Source organism: Lytechinus pictus, chromosome 3, assembly GCF_037042905.1.
Source record: "Lytechinus pictus isolate F3 Inbred chromosome 3, Lp3.0, whole genome shotgun sequence".
Classification (NCBI taxonomy): domain Eukaryota; kingdom Metazoa; phylum Echinodermata; class Echinoidea; order Temnopleuroida; family Toxopneustidae; genus Lytechinus; species Lytechinus pictus.
In genome coordinates, this window is record NC_087247.1 from 42,126,341 (window position 1) to 42,143,682 (window position 17,342).

General features: G+C 34.2%; 2 protein-coding genes and 1 long non-coding RNA gene across 3 annotated transcripts in view; all 3 read right to left on the minus strand.

Moving 5' to 3' along the window:
• The window catches only part of LOC135153604 (uncharacterized), a 31,916-nt gene extending 17,588 nt beyond the window's left edge, over positions 1-14,328 (minus strand). Inside the window, exons 1-3 of the mRNA XM_064097094.1 lie at positions 14,146-14,328; positions 5,635-5,732; positions 4,903-4,979 (exon numbers count right to left, since the gene is read on the minus strand). Of these exons, the coding sequence (XP_063953164.1) occupies positions 4,903-4,979; positions 5,635-5,689 (132 nt within the window). The 5' untranslated portion in view covers positions 5,690-5,732; positions 14,146-14,328. The remainder of the gene's footprint in view (positions 1-4,902; positions 4,980-5,634; positions 5,733-14,145) is intronic.
• On the minus strand, positions 724-4,160 carry LOC135153607 (uncharacterized). The gene is made up of 2 exons (XR_010293087.1): positions 3,187-4,160; positions 724-2,432 (listed from the first exon to the last, which is right to left on the minus strand). It is a non-coding gene; the product is annotated as an uncharacterized LOC135153607 (long non-coding RNA).
• Positions 7,315-14,149, minus strand: LOC135153605 (uncharacterized). The gene is made up of 3 exons (XM_064097096.1): positions 13,654-14,149; positions 11,323-11,501; positions 7,315-10,707 (listed from the first exon to the last, which is right to left on the minus strand). Exons 1-3 carry the CDS (start codon positions 13,832-13,834, stop codon positions 9,997-9,999), a joined length of 1,071 nt encoding a protein of 356 aa, XP_063953166.1. The 5' UTR covers positions 13,835-14,149; the 3' UTR covers positions 7,315-9,996.
• Positions 14,329-17,342: the final 3,014 nt, after the last annotated feature.

Here is a 17,342-nt window from a genome sequence, read left to right on the forward strand (position 1 = left end):
TTTCTTCTAAAGGATCGAGGGCTGTGAGTCCATAAAATTGTACATATAAAAGATGGAATTTTTTCTATTTCACGATTATAAATTCAATTTTTAATTCAATTTGCAGAGGTAAATTGCACTGACAATTATTCAGTGCTCGAATGGAAGGAAACCTACTTATTTTTTTTCTTAATTTGGCTCTTATTGGGCCAAAACTGCGCCACATAAGCAGGAAATAATAATGGCGAAAACTAAAGTCCAAAGCACTAGGTTTCAGTAATTCAGCTTGCAGGAAAAGATATTTAAAAATCTCCCTGTTTACAAAGCTATATGGAATCATAACGCAACAAGGCTTGAAGTAGGTGAAAAAGCATAAAGCCAAATTTTCAAAAGCACGATAATTTGAGCTATTCTTAAGCAAAATACTCGGCTGGTAAGTCGAGATAAAGCATAAAGCTTGCATTGCTGATGTGATTAGTGGTTTTTAAGCTTTCAATAAAAAGTTGGTATATGATTTGTCAATTTTACTTTTGGGTCCGGTCTGGGTCTTTGAATTCATAATCTCTCCCTATATCTCATCATCTATTTCAATCACAAATTCTCTGACTTTGTTTTCTGCCCTTTTAATCTTCTTTCTTTCCTCCTTAATTTAATACATACAAAAAACTTATTGTATCTTGGCAGTTACAATACTGGAATCCCTGGGATAGTTGAAATATTAAATAGATATGATGGACATCATACTTTGATTTTATAACTTCTGCTTTTATTTCAAATAATTTCCTGGACTTTAAAGATAATTTTTTGACACCAAACTTCTTTCAGCAGCCATTATCTCCTCTAATATTAATGCTATGTTAACATTATCAGGACCATCAGATGAAAGATAAATCATAAAATAATATAGCAAAAATTTGTTCACCAGCTGCCAACCAACACCCCACCCCCCCCCCAAAAAAAAAAAGGGGGGATGGAACAAGATGTATTAAACCAAATTAAAAAAAAGTGTATTCTTACTTGTTAAATTCAACAAAGCACACTTGGAATACATTCCAAGACTTAAATATTGAATGGGTGACATGTGCTTACATAACATATTACATTTATGGAGTGTATGATCAGACAGCAAATTCTTAGCAAAGACCAAAAATTACTTGATTTTTCAATTATTATTTAGGTTTTTTATACAAATCCAATGATTTTATTATTGTATGGTTGATGGGGGTTGATGATATAAAGTGAAGGTAATGACTGTAAACTTCCCTGAGAATAATTTGCACCCACCAAGAAATAATACACATTTCTTCTTAACACTTTATTCAAAGTAGAATTATCTTAGTAAATGGCTACAACTATAATTACACGTACTCCTATAAAATAATAAATCAACCTTGCATACATGTACATAATATTGAATCTTGAGTTAGAAAAAAAATCCCATTAATTTTGAAACATTTTTGTATCACAGCATCTATATGGTCATTCAAGAACATCAGAGGACAAATATTTCATAAATGTGAACCCTAGTAAATCTAACAATGTACATTATAGAACGTTCATTAATTTTTAAAATAATGAATACTATAAGAAATCTATCACTCACAGCTTTACCAACAGGCTCAAATATTTCATCGAAGTATGGATAGGGGGAGGTGATTCCTCCCCTTTTAATCCAACTTGTCATTAATTGGGCCACAAGTGGGTAATGCATAGGGGCAAGTATGATTTCAAGTAGCTTAGAGATTGAAATACAAGATGCAGGTTTACTTGACAAAATGGAAAAGGCATTGAAATTGTAAATAAAATCATTTTCATTCTACATTATAAGGGATGCATGTGTTAAGCTGAAGATTCTTTAACAGAGCACACTATGTAATTCAGATTATTTCCTTGGTGCAATTCTAGTCATTTTCATAGTTGTTGACTTCAACAATATTAAATATTGATTATAAAGATCATGATAGACAGGAGGCTCACTATACAGATGTAAAACTTACCAAATTGCACTACAGTAAATAATACAGCATTACATCTTAGAAAATGAACCAAAAATATTAGAAGTTGGACATAACTCACTTCCAAAATTAAATACTGGTATTCAAGAGGGACTGGATATCTTTCTTATAAAACTGCATTCAAAAGGAGTCAAGGGTTTTTCATGTTTGGGCATGAATGATTCATTCTTCTTTAAAGTTGTGGAGAAATGAGGACTATCAATTTTGTGAAGTAAACCTGCATAATGTTTGTCCATTCTCTTTATAAGATGATACACATTGATGCAGTCTTCTCCACTGGAGTCACTGTGCCTTCACCCTTGTAATCTTTGACCGCCTCAACAATCTACATCATTAACAAAAATAAGAAAAGGAAAATTTTGGGATGAAAATAAAATATCTATGGCATCATACTAGAAGTGTTGTATGCTATTTTGCTTAAATGGGCTGCACTTAACCCTAAATAGACTGGGCTATTTCGATGCCTAAGAAGACTGGGGGGGGCTGATTCAGCCCCCCCCTATGATCTCGGCCGTCGATCGCGCGATCGCGACGAAAATTGGCACACGTGTTACCCATGGCATTATCTACAAAACTATACCATCAAATTCTGCAAAAAATCTCATGTCTCATTAATTATGCTAATTTATGCGTAAAATCATAAGTTTGCTCTAATTAATAAAATAATGCCCCTGAAATGCTCATTTTTGTTTCACATACTCTAGATAGGCATCTGATCAAATTTATTTTTAAAAAATTTCAACATCACATTTATTTTCTTATGTATTCTATTGTTTTCTAAATTTCTTATGTATTTCTTTGAATTTCGACTTTTTTTTATTTATTGTTTTTTCAATGGAAATTGTCGGGGACTTTATTTCGACCATAAAATAGATAAAATTAATTGATTTTAAGCAGTAAAAGGAAAAATAATGATACATTTATGAATTTTGGTTAAAAACACTATTTGCATTGGATTTGTACACAAATTCACGTTTTTGAGTAATTTTGGGTCTGCATGCACTTACGAAATGTTGCGTGATTTCGGAACCGCGTACCCGGGGGTCACAATTTTGGTCTCAAAAGTTGCGAGAGACTTGAAGGTAAAAAGTCAGCGAGCGACGCGGTCAAAAAATTTCGCGTGGCGGATTTATCGCGAAAAATGTCGAGGGGGGGGGCTGAATCAGCCCCCCCCAGTTTTTTAGGGTTAAACAAAACAAAAAAATCAAACCCAAAGAATGTTGTTTATAAGGAAAATGACAGTAGCCCCCTCACATACAAAATCATACTATTACGTTATGATTGTACCAAGGAGAAAATCACCACTGAACAATCTAAAAATATATGGACCCATATTGAGTACATATTCATGAATTCAAATAAGGATGAAGAATAAATGGGAAATCACAGAAACAAAAGAGTTGAATTGAATAAAAAGAGAAAAATCAAATGAGCATTGATGCTGAAAATTTCAAAAAAATCAAATGTAAAAGAAAGTTATGCCATTTTGGAAGTTTTAGCAGCAAGGTCTCATTTGTCACTTGTGTCTGTGATATGCAATAAAATGATGCCCTGAAAAAATTGTGCTAAAAAAAATCATTATTTAATGCCATCCCACTCTTATTCCATATAGTGTCACACTAATCTCCCCATAAGATTATATACATGCAACATATATTTTTCAGTCATATATTGGAAGTGTCTGCAAAAGTTTAATTTTTTTTCTTATTCAGGATTTTCTGTTCCTTATGGGCAATATTGGCAAATGTCTTTAACATTTGCTATGAGGTTAAGCACAAGATTCATGTCAACACACTCTGAGCACATTAATTCAAGTAGACAAAACTCTTCGTACAATGGCTCTGCATAGTGCATTTCATTATACAGGAGGGTAATAATTTCAAAGTTGAAAAAGAGTAATTCATTTTGGTGGTGATTTTGTGAACCAAGGATGCAATAAAGGGTCAATATTTGAAGGGGAAGTTCACCATGAAGAAAAGTTTGTTGTAAATATTGCAGAAAAAATGATTTTAAAAATATTGGTGAAGGTTTGAGGAAAATCCATTAATGATTAAGAAAGTTATTAGAATTTTAAATGTTGGATTTGTGACGTCATAAACGAGCAGCTGCCCCATACATGTACATTGTGTACAATAAAATGCATAAATTTCAAATTTTTATTGGTTCATCATGACTTATTTTTGTTTTCTTTTTAGGAACGGGTGTGAAATGGTTTGTCTATTGATATACTGAAGGCACTGCCAGATCCAGGTGGCACAGCCGGCCCATACCCCCCCCCTTGAGTCACAATTCAAATTTGTAATGTAAAAATGTCATTAAAACAGAAGTGTGCCCCCCCCCCCCCTTTGAAAGTGAAGACTTTTTTTTTTGCTTGTCAAATTTTTCCTCAGCAAAATGTGCCCCTCCTTTTGGAAAATCCTGGATCTGCCCCTAACTGAAGGTACATTAATACCCATTTTCAATATTCTGAGAAAATACTTTAGTGATTTTTTTTACCATACAATACATGATATTGTATGTAGGAAATCAAATAAACGTATGATGTCAAAAATCAATTAATTAAAATTCTAATAGCTTTTTTTATTCTTTGATGGATTTTTCTCAACACTTTGACAATATTTTTCTGCTATTTTTACAATCAATTTTTGTAAGGGTAAACTGACCCTTTAAGAGTATGTCTCTAAGGGTTAGACTTGCCAGAGAGGGCAGTAATCAGGAAATGTTGAAAGAATGAATGGAGTCAACTTTCTCATATCTTTGGATGTTATGTCTCCTACAATTATATCAGATCATCAGGTAACAAAAATTGAATCCAATCAAAAATGATTTTTTTTTCATAATATTTTATATCAATAATCTGTAACTGATCAATTCTAAAAGCATAATCGTGTTTAGATGTTAGACTCACCGCATCAAGGTCTGGGAACCCTCCATTTTTCAGCTTGGAAAACAAGACCTGCCCATTCAATGTAACTTCGAATGAACCTGTGAAAAGGCAAAGAAATTTCACTGATTTAAAAACAATATTTAATATCACTATCTGGTCCATGTGACACCTAGACAAAATCAATACTTACAATCAGTATTAATTCTAATACATACTTTGCCATAGGCTTAAAATGAATTGAGTCAATCATTCATATTTCATGGCCCTTTAATAGTGATTTGCAGTATTGGCTGGTAAAGAAAAAAAGAGAAAGAATTGGTGTTAATCGACAGACATCTACTATGAAAAAAAAATAACCCTGCATTTTATTAATTCCACACAACTGATTGTCTCTATCACATTTCAAATTAGAGCCACTACTCTTACTGGTACAGCTGAACTATAACCTATTCCTTACAAATTTATCCGCAAAACACGGATTAATAATTTCATACCAACATATTTTCACAAGTTTCTGATTCAAGATGGGAATTTTCAAGACTTTTTTAATGCAATTTTAGGCACTCATGACGAAAGTCATAACCATTTATGATTCATGGTCAATAACCCCTTATTAGACATCACAGCACATTACAAATTTGGCTGGAGTCAATCCATGAAACATAAACAAATGTGCTTGTTATCTGTGAGAAGTTCTACATGTATACATGTTTAAAACCCATGTGATATTTTACTAAAATTTATATCACTTACTAGGTCTGCCTCGCTTGCCATCAACATCCACTCCTTTGACTGCAGACTCAATCATCTCTTGCAGTTCCCGGTAGCGGGGATAGTACCCTCAGGAACCACTGTAGAAAGGACATTGACAGAGAAAGGGGGATAGATACAGGGTGGAGGAGAAGGAAAAACAGAGAAGGGAAGAGAGAGGGAGAGAAGAGAGGTAGAGACACAAAAAGAGGAAGAAAAGGCAGAGGGGATGACAGTGAGAAAATAAAGTTAGAGTGTGATTATCATCAATTTACTATCATCAACAATGTGTTCAAAATATTAGTTTGTAAGCGAATAAAATCACATTTTAGTCCCTCCAAATATTACCTTTCTACAAAAGTTAATGCTGAAAATCTATCTTTATGGATATTGATTTCTCCTAGTTTACACATGTATATTTTAGACATGTCACATTATTTGTAACATGCATTATCACACACACACACCCACTCACTTGCTTTCTTTCTTTTTCCTTTCTCTCTGACCTGAGTCTATCATTCCTCTAACCATCCTCCCCCTCTCCCTCATACATGTATATAGAATAAAAATGAACACTCATCATCACTGATAAAAGTAACATATTAAAGCTGTGATCCAGACTAAAAAATGATTAAAAAACAGATGGCCAGCCACCAAAAAAAGTGACCAGCCACCCTTAAACCAACAATAAGTCTCTGTAAATTGCAAACAAATAGTAACTAATCTGTTCTTCAAAAAGTAAAATTTTTAATAAAAATTAGCTTATCAGAAAGAGTAATTCTTCTTCTTTTACTGTCAAATTTCAAGTTTTAAAGTGGAATAGGAAACAAGATCCAAGAATGTAGAGGAATTTCAGTGAGAACTTTAAAAATTAAAGAGTAAACAAGGTTTGAACTCTGGGATTCACTGAATCATGACATGTGCATACTGTCCAATCTCAATGAAATGTCTGGAAGCAGGAGGAATAAAAAATTGTCAATATTTGTGTGGGTTATTGTTGATAAAAGATGACATGTTCAATATAATTTTAAAGCATAAGTGTGCTATTTTAAACTCAAACAAAATCTGAACATACATTTTTGGCAACTTATTGTTGGTTTTTTGGTGGCTGGTCACATAAGCAAAACGGTAATAAAAATCATCGAAATCAGGCAAGACTTTTGAAACTATTGCATCATTTTGATGGAGTTTTATGCTTGTACATGTATTCAAGAATAGGCAATGAGTAAACTGATCATGTTATCTCCCCGCTTTTTCTCTTTTTTTTGTATGAAATTATATGTTCCAATTTAATTTAATTACAATTTTATAAACTGTTTATTCAGTGCAAGAATGAAAAATATGATTAACTACTGATCTAATGTGCAAGATCATCATCATTAATACAACCTTTTTTTTGTAATACAAAGAAGACATGCTACCAGTACATGCATGGAACATAAAAGGGGGGAGGTGGGGGCATAACATCAACAGCCAATATGCCTTGAATTGTTTCACCAAAATAAAACATTATAACTTCTATCTTTACTCCAATTTCGATGAAATTTTTAAGTGTTTTGCTTTGTCTGATTTCAAACTGTTTATAATTCAAATCATATTATTTTCATCCAAAAGTACTCCTTTACATTTTTTTTTATTACAAACAACTTTAACAAACAAAATACATTCATCTTCAATAACTCATTCTTTGAAAAGAACAACTTCTTGTTTTTAATGACTTTTTTAAATTACATTAAGGCAACATAAATCAATCGTTGAATATAAAATAATGATGAACTATAATACATTCCAGTACATTCAATTATTCATCAACACACCTTAAGAGATATCATATATTATTTAGGGATATATGTATTCCTCATTAAAAACAAATGATGATTAGGAAGCAGGCTCTTTATCCAGGATTCAATGGGAAAGGAAGTGGTGTCAAATTGAATGAGGATTAGAGTTTGGGTGGCTTTTCAAGATAGTGTTTCGGAGTAATAAAAAAGTACATGTAACAGATCACAGGATGTACATGTATATGGACAACATTTTATACAAGGCAGCATTTCCTGATACAATTACATGAACAGTGAATTCCAATGACAATTTTGCTGTTTCATGAAATGCTCACCAGGTGTTTTTAGGTTTTCCTTTTTTTTTAATTTCAATGTTCTAACCGAGACCCCATTCTCATAGTACTTTCTTAAACGGATTTTGAATTAGAAGAAACCACTTTAACATGTAATGGGAACTCTCAAAGCAGTCTTGTATTCACGATCTTAAGAGGTCTTCCAAACTATTTTGTAAAACCACCTTGCGGCTTGTGATGTGATTTTCAATACCACTTTGCATTGTTAAAGTGCTTTAAGCATAGTTGAGGACACAACCATTCTCCAGTAAGTGATCTTCACATGAAAGTATGATCTCAAGCGTGTGCACGACGGGTGCAATACCTGTACACACTGTGTGTCAAATGCCTGTGCTGCCGTTTAAAATTTCATGCAAAACAAGTGACAGAGAGTATTCCCATACCAACAAGACCACTCCAAAAGTTGATCTGGAAACCAGTTCAGGAGATGGTAATGAGAACGCCTCTCTAGCAAAGCCATCTTCTAAACTGGTTTTCCTAAACTGATTTAAGAAAGTAAATGAGAACAGGTTTATTTACAGTACCTGAACCTTGAGTATACAGTTCTTGCTGTATATCTGTACTGCAGGCCTACTGCATGTGTATGTGGAGAACCACAAAATGTAGGGATATATAGGTGGGGTACATGAGAATGGAAAACAAAGGGTCAAAAGGATGTAATTTGAGGTACGGTACATAAATAACCAGCACTAATGGAATGTTCTCAAATCATACTGTAATTCATTAAACAGATTAACATCAAAGACGTGTACTCTACTCACTGACAGATGAAATATGTGTAGGTAAATCACACTTCATCCTGACACTACACCAATAGAATTATAGGTATAATTGTCGTTACTTTATTATTGATATTTGACATTCGTTACTGATACTGAGACTTATCTGTAGGCTTTACTTGATAACATGACAGTACAAGATGACTTTACTACCTGTAGTTAACTTGCTGAGAACCCATGCTTATAATCCATTCTCCATTTCTGAAGTTATCATCTCTCAGGATCATGATGGATTTCTAACAGTGATATCACTATTTGATTGACTGTCGCTATGCCTATAACTGGCAATCATGTCTGAATTGCATCATTATTTTTTTCATGATTGAGCTTACTTGCAGATCGTGTGTAAATGTAATGCCTTACAATACAATAACAAGAATTATTACTTATAATTGGTATTGTGACATAATATGTCAGTCACCATGAATAGTGTGCATTCTCAGTTTTACTTGCCACAAATGGCCACATGACAGCTTAGGAAATTACTGTCCAAGCATGAATGCATTGAAAACCTACATACAGGTGTTTAGCAAGAGCATAATGTACATGTACACAATGCTGGTGTTGTGGACATCTATGCACCTTGGTAGATAAATTGATTACATGTAGGCATGAATATTGGACCGAGGTTGGTTGACTTGAATTTATTGACTGCAATGAAAACACTCAAAGTAAAGAAAGACATGCCTGTCACAGGTCACTACCTATAGTACTGAATCTCTGAGTTGATGGTTTGACGAGAGGATAAAAAAAAAATGGCTACCTAACTTCGAATGAAGGGATCTTGACTTTTTAAAAACTTAATTCACTGTTCCACTTTAAGTTCACATCCTAGAACAAATTCAACAGCATGATGGTTGAAGGTATAGGTCAAAAAAAAGTATCAGTGTAAATCAAGGACTATACTGGACTGGTATTGAAAACAAAATACATGTAATTAGCAATTTATTCGCTTTGGGGGGTGGGACAGAAATGCTGTGTCAAACCATTCCTATTTGCTGACAATTTCAATGACAAAAACATTAATGTGGACTGTACATGTACATGTAAATCATGAAGTGTATAAAAAGTGAACAATCACCAAGACAATTATACATGTAAACAAGCAGTTATGGAAGAGCAATAATCTTCAAATGACTTTAACCCTTTTTTATATTCCTTACATAACGTACATGTACATGAACCTAGATAAGCAAAACACTGTAAATATTACTTGTTTCAAAATGTAACCTGAATGTGTAATGAAATACATGTACACTGTATGCTTTGATATGACAAAAATCAGACTTTTGATCTTTTCAGGAAAGGTCATACGTCTATATAGAAACGTTAAATGAAATAAACAACTAAAACTCTTTGTAAATATTCTATGGTGCATGTACATGTATATGTAAATACATTAAAACAAAAACGGATGGTACTTGAATTCTACAAATTGAAATTTATATTTACTCAAATAACTCTACTATTATTTGTACTACAAACAACACCCACAGGAAAATTATCTTGGTTATTTGACCCATCTTGAGCTTGAGGCGCATGATAAACCCCTTCATTAGAGGTCTCAGTCCAACCAGTCTGGGCCTCAAAAAGAACTTTCTGGATTCTCATCTTGGCAATTCTCTTGGCCTGTAAATCGGTAACACTTCTCATCTCATTACCAACATAGCGCCCAAAGATAGCATCTTCATCATCATCTCGAGTGGTTTTCTCTGCACATGCAAGGATGGTTTTAAGCAATAAGTTGTCATTGCCCGCAGCAACTTCAGGGAGTCTAGCAGGGTTAGAGGGAGCACTGGGCGGAGAGGCAACGTCCCTGCGATCTCTCTTCAATTTTTTTAAAGGTTTACCGGTACGCACTTTCAATTTAGAGTAGCGATAATGGGTAAGGGCGGGACGCGATATTGGTATGGGTGATATACGTCGGGTGAACGGCGACTGGTAAGGCGAGGACTCTTGCATAGGAGCATGGTCATCCAGCTGGTTAGATGGTCCTGGGTTGTCTAGTGAGTTGTTTTGAGTTTGTGCAAGGTCAGACTCAGTGATCATGCTATCATAAACCATGTCAGCAACGTCACCATTCTCCATTGAACTGTGATCATTCTTGTATGAATGTCCAACACCCACTTGGCTCAGTTGAGACAGCTCTGCAATATCATTCTCCTAAAAATGAAAAATAAAAAGAATGACAACTATTCAAATCATCTTTTCCATGTCAATTCTGTCTCATGTACACTAAGATGACTAGATACAGTACATGTACATAAAGGTCATGTTAACATCAATTAACAAAATTTACATTTTAAATACTGTAGATGTACATGTAGACCTGACATTTCTGCAGTTAAAATACCAATGTCCAGTTCATATATTTTTTTTTGGGGGGGGGGTTTTCTTCCCCCAATCAAGGAATCACCTAAAAATCATGCCAACCCAAAACAGCTTGACAGACTTTGCAGTTTCACACCCTGACATAATTATTATTCAAAGTCTTTGGTAATTTTCACCAAACTTTGCCATTTTAAATATGATTGGGTGCCTAATCAAAATAAAATATTTATCTACATATTTTCTTCATCTTTTTTTATATAAAACCTATTCCAACTCAAAGAATCAGTTTTAAATAGCAGGATATACATGCAGCTTCCTGATATTAAGTAATACCGGAAAGTGCTGAGAGTAACAATAAAAACATTGCCAAGTTTTAGCTTTAGCTGGGCTAGATATTTAGATTTTTTTTAAATCACCAAAGTAAAAATAATGATATATTGTAGGTACCTTGATTGACTCTGAGTCTGCCTTCCTGGGAATAATGAAATCGTCTAGAAAATTCAGATTTGGAAGTAACCACCATGATGAGACAGTGAGACCAGTTTTACACTTGGGATGCTGTCCCTTCTGGATGATACGGGCATACTGGGTACGGATGCTTTTCATCTTTGCTCGAATCTCATCCTCTGAAAACAAAATATACAATACAGGGTAGGAATTTTAGGATACAATTTTTATTATTTAGGGGCTATTTTTTGCCGCATTGGGGCGATTGCTGAATTTGGGGACGATTTCTTTCATAAATTTCAAGGGCTATGTTTCTGTTCAACAAGCAAATAAAATAATAAAAGTACTGTATGTAGAATTTTGATATTTTTTTTTAAAGAATGTTCTTGAATGTATTTTGCACATGGCAGATCTTGGGGCAACTTTAGAAAAGATGGTCGCCTTAAAGCATTCCATTTCAAAAATTTAAGGGGGCGATTTTGGCTGTCACGAGGGCAAAATCACCCATCACCAACATGCATTTCCTACACTGATACAGATACAGAACCTTCTATTCTGCATATATTCTATGTGATAAACAAAACATGTATCATGCACTTTTAACTTTTGGTGTTGATTAGTAAGATTGTAACAAAGTTATTTTAATTTCAAATATTGAAAACAAAATTATGTAGGCATACATGTATGCTTGGGTGATTGGAAATTATTGCTGATATATGCTAACAATTCATTTTTTCATCAAAAATCATTTGTTTCTTCAAGTTGCACAAGGATCAAAATAAAATACTTAGTTATGTTGTATAAATCTAGGTCCTCTTTGTGGATAAAATCATCTTTTCAAACTAAACTATTTTTATTTCATGTAACTACTGTACATGTACAAAATACAATTTTCACTACTAGGCAAAGTGTAAATGTTTTCATTGCTTTAATGGTTAATCTTATCTCATTTAATCTTACTAATCAATCTTATACACTGAAATACACTTTGCAGACAGAGATCTGTCTGTGTAGGAGCCAATAGGGGAAAAAAAAATCAGAAAATGTTGAAAAACTCCTCCGAAACAGAGGATTTATCAGTCAAGCAGCCCTAGCTACTGCCCTAGGCCAGGCCACCCTAAAAATATTAAGAAATTCAATCAACTACTTTTATGGCATATATGGCAGTGTATCCTATTACCGGACACCTTTATTTCATTGCTTTAAAAATGACAATTAGAGGAAATACAATCAAGAAAAATTCGCACTAGCTATTCCAAATATTATGAAAATTATGAATATGGTAAAATTATTTATATTTACCAACCGTTTTCTTTGTATCGCGCTTGCCGCATACCCCTCCGCGAAAAACAATTATTTTTGTGTGTAACAAATTACATCATGATTCCGGACGCGCACCAGACGGGTGAAGATATTCTTGATTAATAATGATGTAATCAAGAATTGGGGTGATTTTTTTTTATATCTGATAATTCTAAATTTTCTCTTGCTTTTTTTCATATCGAATCTGAGCAGATTTTGGTAATAAATTTGTGTTTGCTAACTAATCTTATTTTTTCTTTTTAGCTGCATGTTCAAAGGCTCTTTCCAATATTTTGCTGAGTAGTATCAAGTTCTATCGATGCGCCGTCGATCGTTGTCGACGGCTCTAACACGTTATACGGTAAACCTCGCGGACGGTACCTTGAGAACTAGCCGTCAACGATCACCCACAATACACCCCACCAATTCAACATTCGAAGGAGTGGATGAGATTGAAATTCGCAAATCAGGCCCATATTTCCATCAGAAACTATATCAATTGTTAATGCAAAACTATGTATAAAACTATATGATATTTTAAGCATTTTCTGTCATTTTAGAGATAAATAAGGTAAAAGTTGGATTTTTTTGCCTTGTTTTTGCAATCTTGTTCTATGTATTGCTCACTCATTCAATGAACAAGGTTATGATGGTATTGCTCTGTGATTGTGAAATTGAACTGCAGAAGTCCTGGTATGGCACAAAATTGTTTTCGTACGCAGTAATATGCGCGTCCGGAATCATGACTAGTGTCCAGTAATACAATACGTGACTATACTACAATTTAGAAAAAATAATAATAGAAGAAATCATACGTACAGAGTAAAAAACAATTTCTTAATCAGATCTAACATTAAATCACTACAGTTGTCATGCCATGGTTGTAGGTCTATCTTGCTATACATGTATGATGTACATGCTATAAAAAGTATAATTATAATAAAGCACATGCAATGTCATACATACACTGTGTGGAAAAAAATAAAACCTAAAATAGCCTAGCCCTCACGAGTCACGTACGTTACTCACCTCCCTTGCCCATTAGATCTGCTATTTCAATCCATGATCTTGCCCTTTCTTCTCTGTTGTGGTAGCCAGGACTTGTGTTGTCATAAATACATGGCCTAAGCTGGTATGCTTCAACCAATTCCACCAATTTCTGCCTTGTCCAACCGAGACTGTCTTCGTGGGATTGCTGATTCGCCGCCATATTGCTTACAATAAAATGTCATCACCTGACTGCCAAGTTGCTGCCGCATGATTATAATATTGTTCTGTGATTGGCCGACACTGCAACGACAAAAGATCGAGCGTTGCTGCCGCGCCTGCGCTAATTTCCCACACGCAACTTTTGTTGTGGCGAGCGGCTGTGTCGGAGAATCAACAACCGCAGCTCGCTTCCGAATGAGTCAGCGGATTGAATGGGAACCGTGCGGTGGAGTTGGGCGGTAAGTGTCGCTTGCTAGTTGCATATGCTCTCTGACTCTGTAATGTGGATTGCATATTTTTCTGGAAACTTACCAGTATTCAATGTGAACTTTCTTCTGAGCCATTGTTGGGAGAAACGTCTGGATAAAGTCTGGAAAATATCAATCTAATGAACAACACTCCTGTTTTCACAGAAATGTACGAGGAGAGTTCCGAGGTCGCGATCGGAAACGGGGAAAGAGAAAAAAATAAAATGACAACAATGGAAATGCGCATGCGCAAATCAATTAGTAATACACCCTGTATGTATCATGCGATGAATGCCAGCCAGCCAACAAATAATATGAATGATATTATAAGTTTTTAAAAATCCCTGATTCAACTGAAGTAAAAGTTTTTTTAAACTTCAGTAAGAGTAAAACGTTTTCATCTGTCCAATTCCAAACAAATTGTGCATTTGTTACATCTGTCCATATCTCGTCCCTATAGGCCCTACAGTACAGCTGTAGACCTATATCCAGATAGCGTTTTCCCGGGATGATTTTTAAAAGGAGGTCGGGGGGGGGGGGGTTCAACCTGCGTACGTCACTGGGCCTATCAAATATTTTTGTCTATCAAAAGAGCTGATCGGATGACTGCTATTTTGATGATTGTGCATATTTTTTGGTCGTTGTTGTTGTCTTTTTCTTTATGTCAATGTGATTTTATTTGAAGAAGTGATATATGGACAAAATGCTTTAAAATCGTGAGGCAAATATGTCGTGCATGGACCTTCATGGTCAGGCCTCCGGATATATTTTTTTTTTCATATTTGTAATTTTAGATAAATTGAAATCAAATTTTTAAAGTAACAATAAGATGGTGGTACTTGTAGTATTAATATGCACTTAATCATTTTTCAAGGAATTAGCAAAGATTGGCAAAATTCAAATTTATCCTATCAGGACGTCCAGCAATTTTTCGATGTAATTTGTACTTCGATGCATTCAGTAATTGCGACAATAGTCAACTATGACTAATCGCCACTCAAAATCAACCGAAGAATAAAGAAAAAGCTATGCTAGTAAAAGATAATAAGAGCAGGAAAAGCTCTCAGTTGTGATACCAAATGGTGATGAAAAAAAGGGAGAGATACAGAAAATGTTACTTTTTTATTTTTCCAGTTGTTGATAAATTAATATAGAGTATTGCAGAAAAGGGCAATACGACTTATTCTAATTATTGACATCCAAGTACTCCGTTATTTCTTCGTCTGAAAATGCTAACACTAAGTGAACTTGTGTCGTTCAATTGTGCATTGTTCATGTTCAAACTACAATCAATGCCTTAAGAATGTACCTTGAACAATTATTTCTTAAGAATTCACAGATGCGTAATTTTTATACACGTCAAAGGGATCCTATTTCGTCAGGCATTTGCTAGAAGAAAATGTCACTCTGACCTCCTTTCATATATCCTGCAGTAAAGAGTGGAGAAGTTTACCTGTTGATGTAAAAAAAAAATAGTAAAACTCTTTTCATGTTCAAAAGATTATCCAAAACTTGCTTCTTGACAGATTATGATTATTTTCCTTCAATATGTATTTTAGTACATTTTTGCATTTAAGTTGATGACGAACTCATTTATGTTTAGTATGTGCATGTGTGGGTAGATGTGGTGGTGAGTGTGCGTGTGGGTGGATGTGGTTGTGGGTGTGCCGTGTGGGTGTGTGTATGTAATACTTTTCCATTCTAGTTTAGCATCTTAACCTTATTATATATTTTTTTTCTCTATATATATGTATTTTGTAGAATAGTATATCCTATATTTTATGTTCATAATCAGAAGTATTCCAGGGCCCCACTCACAAGCTTTGCTTTTAAGGACGTTCCACGGTTATGTTTGTGCGCATTATGATCTGCGCATAGTTTACACTCTGCGCGCTGACGTCACATTGGATGAACAGGTGATTAATTAGCTGCGGGTATAAGCTGATTTTTCTCATCTTCTGCACTTTAACTGCAGATCCGATGTGTTATTTCATGAAGCTAAAAATGGAATTATTCCATGGACCATTCAAAAAAAAATTCTCTACAATTTCAAAATACTTTACTCTGCAGTGCTACCATGAATCACGAATATTACCCCGAGTTTGAATAAATGGTAGAGTGGTTTTGATTTTTTCTTCACATAGATACAAAGCATTCGGCGCATTTGTGGTGTTTTAAAAAGCACATTTGCTCTAATAAAAATGCTGATAGTTTAAAAACAAGCACATGAACCCCTATTTTTTAATGTTTGTACCTCTTAGGCATACCTTCCTCTACAACTCTACAAATTTTGGTGAAAATGACATGGATTTTGAATAAAGTGCAGCATTTATTGTACTTTTGTAGTTTGTTACTGAAATTTCACATTTTTTAGATTAGGATTTTGTTATCATTTACGCCATTTTCAAGAACTGACAGTGCTGTTAAACTTAAAATTGCAAACAAATAGCACTATAAATATATTCCCCATTCTAACGATATAATTATTAACTCTCTTGCGAAATTTGACGACTTTTTAATGTATTTTTACTGAGTAATAGAGGTTTAAACTCATTGTAGTAATCTTGGGCGGTCTAAAAATGCCAAATTCTTTTTGAATGCGCAATTCTTAAGAACATCAATTTGGGAGAATTTTGAAGTTCTATAGCAAAAAATCAAGCACATGGACCTATGTTGGTTTTTGCATATTTCGAATATTAAGGTTCTAAAGTATCTATGTGCAAAGTTTGGTGAAAATGACATGGATTTCACTTTAACTGTGGAACGTCCTTAAAGGGGGTCCTAACACCAATTCGTCTATGCTATACTTGATGTGTGTTTATGTACTCATTTGCGTTGTATGTATCTATTTTGTTTATGATATGATGTTTTTGGTTTAAAAAAAATAAACTTGATCTTGTACTTAAATGTAGCCTTAGTAATCCTGAATCAGTGTAGCCTACATCTTGCAATTTAATAGTTTTTGAGACGTTATACATACACCCGGTTATATTCTACTAGATTTACATCAAAAAGAAAGAAAGAAAGAAGGAAGGAAGGAAGTAAGGAAGGAAGGAAAGAAAGAAAGAAAGAAGGCCAAATCTGTTTTTGGTGAGGAAAGTAAGTAAAAATCGATCTTGAAACCAAATATTAGTTTTTGGCCCAAAAAGGCCTATCATGGTTTGAGAAAGCAAATCACTGGCACCTATATATGATTCAGATTACAGAGCATATAGAGCTCTTTCAGTTTGATATCAAATTTATCTTGGTAGCACCGATATT